General features: G+C 48.9%; 1 protein-coding gene across 12 annotated transcripts in view; it reads right to left on the bottom strand.

Moving 5' to 3' along the window:
• nav1b (neuron navigator 1b) overlaps window positions 1–10,916 on the bottom strand; it is a 118,222-nt gene that overhangs the window by 31,113 nt on the left and 76,193 nt on the right. For 10 of the 12 annotated variants that reach the window (XM_048254488.1, XM_048254477.1, XM_048254483.1 and 7 more), the window contains 7 exons: window positions 10,594–10,900; window positions 4,986–5,781; window positions 3,893–4,342; window positions 3,013–3,054; window positions 2,637–2,791; window positions 1,259–1,435; window positions 155–207 (listed from right to left, as the gene is read on the bottom strand). In XM_048254488.1, coding sequence (XP_048110445.1) covers window positions 155–207; window positions 1,259–1,435; window positions 2,637–2,791; window positions 3,013–3,054; window positions 3,893–4,342; window positions 4,986–5,781; window positions 10,594–10,900 — 1,980 coding nt within the window. The remainder of the gene's footprint in view (window positions 1–154; window positions 208–1,258; window positions 1,436–2,636; window positions 2,792–3,012; window positions 3,055–3,892; window positions 4,343–4,985; window positions 5,782–10,593; window positions 10,901–10,916) is intronic. The other 2 variants (XM_048254478.1, XM_048254486.1) reach the window with 1 other exon arrangement.

The raw sequence follows: 10,916 nt of genomic DNA, 5'->3' as shown, positions 1-10,916 counted from the left end.
TAACATGTGCAAATAATCAATCTCACACAAGCGGGGATTGAAGCAGTCACTCACACACACACACACACACACACATCCATCCTTTCTCCAACAAGTCTCCCAATAGCCCTTGTGTCCACTCCTCTCCCAGTATCAGTCCACACTTGGCTCTTACCGAGGAGTAGTTGGATGATGCGTTAGACGCTAATGACAGGACTGAGCCATGCACTGCAAAACAGGGGGAAAAACAAACAGGAAAAGTCTGAGTCAGTCAGTTTGGAACCCAATATTTGCCCATATTTGACAATGACTAAGCATTGTTTTTACAGGTGTGCAATCCAAGCATGCTCAGAACACACACACAAAAGGCACTATGTACAGTACAAAAGCAAGTATCAAAGGATAAAAAAGTGCAGTTCACTTCATTTCAGTATAGTTCAGACAGAGTTCATCAGTTAATTTCAAATCACTCTGGAAAGATCTTGACCCCAGTCTGACCTAAGCACCTGCTGAGCTGGAGGTTTGCATAAGTCAGGTCTCCTCTAAGTGACGACCAGGTGGTGAGAAGAGTTAAAGGGCAGTGAGGGGCCTATGCGGGTCTATAGGCTTCTTATACCAGGAAGAGAGGGGCATGATACTCTAGAGAAACATCAGACATGGCACAACAAGCTCAGAGGGCAGTCTGGGTCATGCTTCAGGAGTGGGGGAGGGCAGGGATAATGGAAAATAACATGGTGAGTGTGTGTGTGTAAGACAGATAGAGTGTAGTGTATGGATGTGTGTGTGTGTGTGTGTTAAAGAGAGACAGAGAGAGAGAGAGAGAGAGAGAGAGAGAGAGAGAGAGAGAGAGCATGCATGTGTGTGTGGTGTTTGTGTGGGTGTGCATATATCGGCCTTGGATATTATTATAAGAGAGGGATACTTCCTTGCCTGTAGGTGTCTAATGCACTGAGGGCATAGCATGCATGCATGAGCCTGGGCGGCTCTCCGCTGCTCTACCCGCGCATGTGCGGCCTGCACCGCAGCATGGAGGCGCTGCCGCTCCACATGAGCCTGCCGCCCAGTGCCACCGAGCTCTCGCCGCGGCAACGCGACCGTGACGACGGCAAGGCCATCTTTGTGCGGTGCACAAAGCACTGTGTGTAGCCTACTGTATGAAGTGGCTGTTAGATAAGCCAGGGTGCTTTGTGTGTTGTGAGTGTATTAGCTGTGTGTGTGTGTGTGTGTGTGTGTGTGTGTGTGTGTGTGTGTGTGTGTGTGTGTTGTGTGTGAATCTCACCGTCGTCGCTGGGCTCGCGGAACGATCCGGAGCGGAGCATGCTCTTGGGCCTGTCGGCCAGCGAGACGGAGCTGCCCAGCGGGGAGGTGCCGTACAGGTCGTAAGCCGCCTCATTGGTCGGAATGCTGTTGGAACGTGTGATGCGCGGAACTCCGCCCACACTGGAAATGGGAGCCACTGTGGGAGCCAAGAGTGTGATCAGGGATTAGGAGTGTGTGTGTGTGTGTGTGTGAGTGTGTGTGTGTGTGTGTGTGTGTGTGTGTGTGTGTGTGTGTGTGTGTGTGTGTGTGTACAAACATGACACTGAACAACAACACACACACTATAAACATAGACACAAACACAGAAATAAACACACACATGGGCATGTATACAAAATGATACTGAATAACCAGCAACAAGAAACACAATACACACACACCAGTATAGACATGAATAAACACACACACACACACACACACACACACACACACCAGTATAGACATGAATACACACACACACACACACACACACACACACACACACACACACACACATATACTTCCTAATCTATAGATATGAACATGAACAGTGTGCTTGCTCAAGGCTTTGGCTCTGGCTCTGAATGTGTGTTCAAACAGCTATTGGCACTGTATAAAAAAGTATCCAGCAGATCAAATTCAAATCAAAATCAGATCAAAATCTGAACTCAACGTAAGCAGTCAGGTTACCCCAGTCCAGCCCCCCCAACTCAGCTTCGCAGAGCAGCGTCCAGAGGGAGTCCAGTGAGAGAGGCCCCCTGACGGCACTGATGACTCTGGGTAAGGCGACACGGGCCTCCGCTACAGTCAAAGGGTTAAATATAGCAGTGCCTGACCCCCTGGCAGGCACTCTGTGTGACACTTGCATGTTTCAGATTGCACCGCACGCCCCCGCCAAGCCGGCCCAGCGGCCCGTCCACTTACTAAACAGGTCAGCGGCACAGGGCCACTCACATATCAGCACCCAGCACACAATCTGCTGGGTGAAACGGAACCAGCATATGGAGCCTGATGGATCTGTGGTCACAGGTGATTCAGGGTAACAGGTTGCGCAACATGGGTTTTCAAGGGAACCGGTGACACCAAATGTTCCTCTGTGTGTGTGTGTGTGTATGGTTTTGTGCAGAAAATCTGCATGCATAAATGACTGATAGTGTGAGCCTGAATGAAAGTTTGTATGCTTGAATATTTGTTTAGTCACTGCATATTTTAATGCAGGTTGGTTGAAGGTGTGCATGTATGTTTAAGTGAGAATGCCGTGTGTTAGTTGGGCCCTTACCCATGTTGGTTACCAGTATTTTGCCAGTGAAGGGGTGTGTTTGTGTGTGTGTGAGTTTGTGTATTAGTTCAGTCCTTACCCACGTTGGTAGGCGGTGTTTTGCCAGCGAAGGTGTGTGTGATGTGTGTGGGAGAGGGCAGCTGAGGAGGACTGTCGGACTCGGTCAGGCTCACAGCATTATGGGAGTGACGCCTCTCTTTCCCCTCTGAGCCACCAGGAGTGGAATCATAACGACTACACAGGGAGAGGAAGGGAGACATGGGTTACACACACACACACACACACACACACACACACACAAATCACAACTTCCATCCTCACCATTATAATGCGAAGAAAAACTATGTCCTGAGTGAGTATAAGAATTAAGCAGTGAAAGAATACACATTATAACACTATGCCAGCAGTGCCAGACATAATTGAATGATTGAATTCTGGGAAGTGAAGTACTTTACCTCAAGCCTTTCTTCGGCAAAGTATTCCGGTCTGTTTGAAGACTTGAGGAGAAAAATAGAGTGATATTAATGCATGTAACCAACACTAATATCTTCCTGGTGAACATTTATTAGATATATTAGTAAAGAATGAACTAAAATCACTAGTGGGACATATTGCAGTAATTTGACTGACATACTTTGTCAAGTGTTTATGTATTTGACTGCATATTTTTGTTGTGAGTGAACACATAATATTGAACACAATTGACCACTTTCATCTACGTGGTCCTTTAATTCAAGTCCATAAATTAGTCTATCTTACTAGCATGAAGAATAACTCTCCACCAGTGCCTAACACTGCCAGCAGGGGGCAGCAGCATCATGATCAGACTCTCATGAGCATTTCCTAAACCTCTTGTATACGCTTCTGCCCCAGTTACACAGCCTCACAACAATACATCTAATGTCTTTAAAAGCAGAGCATGTACTGTGCACAGTCACACCCAAATCAAGCGGATAACATTCTGAACTCCACTCAAGTGGATCTCTGGCAGCGGAATCCTGGATTACTGCTCTGATCTCTGGGCCATTGCACAGCACATGCAATAACACTGCATACCGATTACCTTCATTACTCCATCACTGTGAATCTGATGCTATCTGACTCACCAGATGTGAGCTGCCATTTGCCAAATATGTGACTATGTCACCCCACCTTTGTTTGATTATGATTATTTCTGTCTTTGAAGAACTGCCCGATCCTACTTGTCTGACTAAACCAGTTCCAAATGTTTTGGAAAAGCTTTCATACTTCAAGTATCCTTTGAGCAAACAATAGTGTTTTACAACTGCACCCTGACCCTGAAAAGAACTGCGGAGATAAATGATTGATTGACACCTGTCGGAGAGGGTGATGGACGTCCTGCTCCCGGCGCCCCAGGTGCCGGTGGCCTTGCCGTCGTCACGGTCGCGTTGCCGCGGCAAGAGCTCGGTGGCACTGGGCGGCAGGCTCATGTGGAGCGGCAGCGCCTCCATGCTGCGGTGCAGGCCGGACATGCGCGGGTAGAGCAGCGGAGAGCCGCCCAGGCTCAGGGACGTCCCCGAGAAGCAGCCCGGCGAGTCGATGTGCAGGAGGGGCGCGGGGCTGGGGGTCAGGCGCGCCGAGGGGGACAGGCCAGGGCCCGTGGAGGAAGGGGAGGACGAGCCAGCCAGGTCCTGCAGCTTGGAGTAGGGAGGGATCTTTGGCGGGAGGTCCTGGATGGACACGCACGAGTCCAGGCTGTTGGAGTTGACCTTGTCCAAGTGAGCCAGGCTCGGGGGGCGGCCCAGAGACTTACTGCTCACCATCCTGACAGGTGGACAAAGACATGGTCAGGTCATCATTACCAACACAAGGATGGGCTCTAAATACTGAAGACTTGCAGGGCTGGTCCTTAATGAGGATATTAATTTGGGTATTATAAATTAGGGGGTGAATCAGGATGTTCATTTTTACCTACAGCTTGATTAACACAATGGAGTGTTAGAGTGAATTCATTGAATACAACAGAGTGAATTTAAAACCACTTGTTTGCGTAATATTTGAGAGGCTGTGGTTTTAAAATATCTAACAGAAATCTAAACAACACTCGAAAATCCTCCAAAGCAAGTTCTGTTGACTTTGAGATTTTAAGGACATTCTTGAGTGTTGAATTTTGTTCTAATGTCTTATTCATGAACTGCAGATATGGTGCAGTCAATCCTGTCTGTCGCTCTCTCTCTCTTTCTCCCTCTCAGGAGAAGACAGCTCTGGGTACTTGCACATGCTTTCACACACACACACACACACACACACACACACACACACACACCTACTCTTGTGTGGTGGGAGAGGACAGTTTTGGGAATCTATGTACAAGCACACATACACACACACACACACACACACACACACACACACACACACACACAGACACACACACACACACACACCCACACTCAAAGATCCCTACCTCTGAGTGGTGGGAGAGGCCAGCTCTGGGTACTTGCTGGCACTAGCCCTCCTGAGGCCCTGGACTTTGGTGAGTGCTTCTCCGGCGCTGTCCACCTGCAGCTCGGCCTTCAGACAGGCGCTCTCCAGCAGATCCGCTTTGGCCTTGGCCCGCTCCTTCTCCTTCTCTCGGTCAGTCTGGTTGACCGGGCCGCTGATACCGCCACCGCTGGTGCTGCTGCTGCGACCCTTGGTGCCGCCGCGGCCCACCGATGGCATGGGGGAGCTGGGCATGGGCTTGAGGGACATCAGGCTGCTGTCGAGGGCGCCGCTGACGGGCCGCGAGGTGGACCGCTGGCCGGTCAGGCTTAGGGCGCTGGACTTGGCGGGCCGCGGCAGGCTGCGGTACTGGATGCTGCTGCGGGCGTTGGGCGCCATGAAGCCCTGCTCGTGGCAGCTGGACGCGTCGAAGCTGTTCTTGCGCCCGCCGGTGCCCGTCGCCAACCCGCCCACGCCTAGACTGCTGCCGGACACCACGGGCTTGATGGGGATGCCCGAGGACTTGGGCGTCTTGCCCACGGTGGCCGAGCCGCTGGAGATGGTGGCGCCCCCCGCCGTCAGGACGGTGGCCGTTCCGGTGGCCGGCGGGGGCTTCTTGTAGCCGAAGGACCCCCCCGCCGAGGGTTTGACCAGACCCGAGGGGGGCTTGCGATGCTCGCCGCGGTCTCGTCCTGCATCGGAACAGGAGCGCTGCAGACTGGTGCCCTTCACCGCCATCTTAGCCTTATCCCCGAGCTTGGAGTCGCCCTTAGGAACTGCTGAGAAACACAGAGAGAAATGGAGGGGTGGGTAAAGGGGGGGAGGGATTTCAACATCAGATTCCAGTCCACGAGAGGCGAACTTCTCATATGATTTAGCGTCCAGGATTAGATCAGGAGCAGACGTGTGGGTGTGCTGTAATGCATGCCGCTTAAGGTTAAAGTGGGCACTTATGGAAATGTCTTTCCGTAAGGTTTATGTTTTAATGTCTCCCTGTGGACTGAAGTGTTTTATGGAGAGAGAGAAAGAGAGAGAGAGAGAGAGAGACAACACAAATTGCATGGGTAGGGCATCAGGCCTTTGGCTTATTCGTCTTGCCTGTCATGTGATGTGTGTGTGTGTGTGTGTGTGTGTGTGTGTGTGTGTGTGTGTGTGTGTGTGTCTGTGTGTGTGTGTGTGTGTGTGTGTGTGTCTGTGTGTGGGTGTGTGTGGGTGTGTGTAGTACATCTGTGTTTCTGATTCAAACCTCAGGGTAATTAGTCAGCGCTGAGAGAAAGAACCGCTCGGCGCTAGTCAAGCTCAAACACACACTCCAAGCGGCCGTGAGGGCACTGAAACAGCTGGATGGATGACATCACCACAGCAGAACGTCTCTCCCCAGGACCGTTCTCGCGGTGAGGAGGAGAACGGAGGACCACCACCCTTTAAGCTGGGCCCCTGTCATCTTGAGGTATGCGATGGGCCTTATCATGACCATGGCAGAAATGTAAACGCAAAAAAACATCTGTACTTACTTTCAGATGTTTAAAGATCACATACACTGAGTCCGATTCGTTCTGATAACAGCCTGACAAGACTCCCAGAGTTTCTGCACTGATGGTACCCTCACACTGCCTAACAAAAACATGGGACATACCGTGCAAGCTCACACACACTCTTCATTCAAAAACAACACCAGGTCTTCCATACAGTGTCAACTGTCCCTCAGCCTCCTCCTCAGTCCATATCGAGAGAGGCCTTTAATATAACCTCTTCCCAACATACTGCAGACAGATGGGCTCCTTATTCAGGCTGGGTTTGTGCTCAGCTTCACTTAAAACCAAAACAAAAACTAGCGGCTGCACCTTTAAAGGTCCAGACAAGAGCAATGCAGTGTAAGCTGGCACTGTTTAGCGAGTCTGACTGAAAATAAGATTCATGGGCCAAGTTAATGGGTTTGTGTGTGTATATATCTGTGTGTGTGTGTGTGTGTGTGTGTGTGTGTGTGTGTTTTTGGTCCACCCAGCGCATCACCCCATGACTCATACGGTCATGAGTCCAAGTGGCTGTCATCAAACACACACTCCATCGCACACTTGCGCCAGAAACACGACATGGGCTCACTGAAGACCCACAGGGGAGCACTGAAGAAGGAGGTGGACAGAACAGGAAGAAGAAGAAGAAGAAGAAGAAGAAGAAGAAGAAGAAGAAGAAGAAGAAGAAGAAGAAGAAGAAGAAGAAGAAGAAGAAGAAGAAGAAGAAGAGGAAGAAGCAGATGAATAAGAAGAAAAGGAAGAGGAGGAAGAGGAGGAAGAGGAGGAAGGGGGGAAACAGGGGCAGTGGAGGGGCACTAGCGCTGTGGTTTCAGAGGAAGCAGCTGATATTGGGGAGAGAGAATGCTCGGATGAACTCAGAGAGTAAAGGCAAAAAAGGCACCATGAAGGAAAAATAATGTCCTAATGGACTTGCCGTAGATGATGCCAGAACACATATCATATCCTGGTTAAAATCAGCTGAACAGGCGATAAGAATGCTAAGTCTAAACTCCAGCAGGGCCAAGACACACACCATCGTCCCAACTGAGGATATAGTCCCTGTAATTGCAGCGTTTGTATTCCACTTACTTTAAAGGAATAATTAGCCCACCAAGCAAAAAGACATTGAGCACACCCAAAAACAACAAGAGAGGGAAAATGGGACATTGCAACATACGTTCAGTTGTTGTTGTCAAGAATGTCCTTCCACACCCACACCAACACACACACAACACACACACACACACACACACACACACACACACACACACACACACAAACACACACACACACACACACACACACACACAAATCCATCTTTGGCTCATACTGTAACATCTCTCTACAGTGGGCCTGCTTTCACACACAAGGCCACACACAGCCCTTTAATGTGGCTCTGTGATAGCAGATGGAGTATTGATCTGACAGTAATGCTGAATTTCTGACATTCAAATGGTATTCTGGCATGCACATCTGAAAGGTTACTGAAATATCACCATGGCCTTGGGCTACGTGGGTTAACCACCGTGACACAGGGCATGAGAAAACTACAGATAAACCCCCACTCCCTCAAACACATATCCTCTTACAACCAGTAAAAACAGACAGCAGCTCCATGTCAACACATTTTCATATGATAGTCATCAGATATTCATTTATTCCAACCCATATCAAAGGGATATCCGGAATTATACAACAATTGGGTTCTATGGAACTATTTATTTGTTTCTGATTGGCCGAGAGACGTTCCATGAGTTGGAATATCCCTGGACATTTCAACTCAGACTTTGCACAGCTAATAATAAATCACTCCGCCATACAATGCGAAGATTTGACACAATGTTCCCAGCTCTCCACTATTTCAAGCAATGGGTTACTCCTTAGCAAACCATAACGAAACAGTGCTTCACCACATCTGTGGATTAAACCACACAGTCAACTCAATGTAAGTAAGATGCAACATTTCTTTCAAGAAGACATGTAAACCACCAAGACCCGTAACGAGGGATCTGGAATGTTGGTTACCTAGGAACCAAGATGCTGTCTATTGAAAATAACTATTTTTTGATGCGTAAGAACGATGTCGAAATTAACATTTTTAAACAATAATGGGGTGTTTTCAGATAATTTAGTTTGTTGTAGAATTGTTGTATAAAAGCAATATAGCACTTCGTGATCATTGGGATTGGTCATGGATATTCCCACGGCTGTTGTTGCCCTCGCCACTCGGCCTCCGGCCTCATTGGCTTCTGACGAACAACACCCGTGGGAATATCCATGACCAACCCCACTCTCACTCGTGCTATATTGCTTAAATGTCTCACTGACAGAGGAGCATGTGGTTTTTATTTTAAAATGAGATAAAGGGAGGACAAATAAGGCTGAGAAAAGCAGGTGACTAACAGTGTGAATAACCCCCCGTGTACTAGTACTCTAGAGTTTGGGAGTTTGGGCTGAGGAACCCCTGAGAAAGTGGGGTCATATGAGGAGAGGGAGAGAGAGAGAGAGAGAGAGAGAGAGAGAGAGAGAGAGAGAGAGAGAGAGAGGAGGGTTAGGCAGAGATGAAGAGATGAAGAAAGAGAGAGAGCAAAGATAGAAAGACAGAAAGAAAGAGTGGTGAAGACAGATTGAAAGATGGAGGGAGAGCATGTTTGGAAAAGAAAACCTCACTGAAAGACAGGCACAGGACAGGAGCCAAGGTCACACAGAGATGCTGACTTGTCTGTGTTTTTAAGCTTTCAAAGAGTCTTATCGGCGCATATCCAACTGCATTTACACAGCATGACAAACAGAGAGACAAAGACAGAGAGAGAGAGAGAGAGAGAGCAAGAGAGAGAGAGAGAGAGAGAGAGAGAAAGGAGAGGGAAAGATGCTGATGATGTGTCTGTCTGTGTTTTGAAAGCTTTGAAAGCTTTATCAGCCCACATCCAACTGCATTTCCACAGTGAGATTCAGCCCTCACCCCCCCCTCAACACAGGGTTAGGAAAAGGCCTCCACAAGAAGATTGTGTGTGTGTGTGTGTGTGTGTGTGTGTGTGTGTGTGTGTGTGTGTGTGTGAATGCGCGTGGGTGTGTGTGTGCGTGTGTCTGTCTGCGTGATTGTGATTCCAAGTTCAAGAGTCTGGGTTCATGAGTCAATAAGAGTTCAAAGTGTTGAATGTTCATATAAGTTTCCGTAAGAAACATCTCCCATTTTTCTCCGTTGGCCTTGTTGGACTCCGAGTGCACTTCAGAGTGCAGACTCAGACCACACCAAACATCTCCTCTTTTGTTTGCCCAGCACTGAATATCACAACATCATTCAGCCTTTCATTTCAGCTTTACTGGGAAGAGCGTGACCATGCAGTCTGTTCTGAGCTGACCTTCCGCCAACACGTCCACCCTACACTTGGCCCAGATGCGGCCCACACCCCTCTCCACTGCGGTGGCGGCAGCCGGCCATGACTCCTCATGTTCCTCTGAGAGCATAATGGGCATGATGGCACGTCGCTGATGGGACTCTGTCTGCCCTATTTCAGGGCTGGCTGCGTTTTTACGAGCGTTCTGACCGTCTGCCCTCTGAGGAGACAAGGCTGGTCAGCAGTTAGCGCTTCGGGCTTTTCATCTCATCTCAGCAGCACTTGGCACCCTCGCTCTCAAACACCTTTGTCTTCCTCAGCTATGGAAGTACCGGTACATCACACTTTTTTCAACTTTCCACAAAAACTATATTCTTTGCTGCTCCACCAAACATGACTGTGTTCTAAGAAACTATGGACTTAATGATTAATAGTTAGGTGATGGCTTGATAAGTTTTAGTGCAATGTGCTTTCATCTAATTACGTATTACGAAGCACAAAGCATTCTTAAAGATCATGGCTTGATTTAGCAGGTTAGGGTTACAGTTCCTTCTCACATCATGAGCATATGCTGTCTTTGACTTTGCCTGCATGTATAACATTTAAAAAAACTAAATAATAAATCAGTTCAACTAAATTATACTAAACGAGAAATTATAAATCAAATAATACATTAATTCCCTTCCCTGATTGCATAGGCAATGTCTGAGTATGACCTTTGTCCTATGGGCCTTCTTACCTGCGACCTTGAGCACGCTCTGTGATGTGTGTGTGATGGGCGAGGTGACCCCCACGGGAGGGTTGCGTCCCTTCTTGAAGTTCCCCGGCTGACCCAGACTCTGGGGCTTCTTCACCTCCCTGCCAGCCTTGTCGTGAGCAGCGCCCTCTAGCGGCCGGCTCTTCTTCCAGCGGCTGGACGGCTCCGTCTTCAGGCTGCCAGTGTCATAGGCTCCGCCTGCGTCCAGTTTGCGTGCCACTTTGCCCTCTTCGCTGTACCAGGCCAGGCCGCTCTCCACCAGTGACCGCTTCTCAGCGTCCGTACGCAACTACGGAGGAGAAGAC

This window comes from Alosa alosa, chromosome 10 (genome assembly GCF_017589495.1).
Source record: "Alosa alosa isolate M-15738 ecotype Scorff River chromosome 10, AALO_Geno_1.1, whole genome shotgun sequence".
In the NCBI taxonomy this organism is placed as follows: domain Eukaryota; kingdom Metazoa; phylum Chordata; class Actinopteri; order Clupeiformes; family Clupeidae; genus Alosa; species Alosa alosa.
This window is presented reverse-complemented; position numbering and strand designations above follow the sequence as displayed.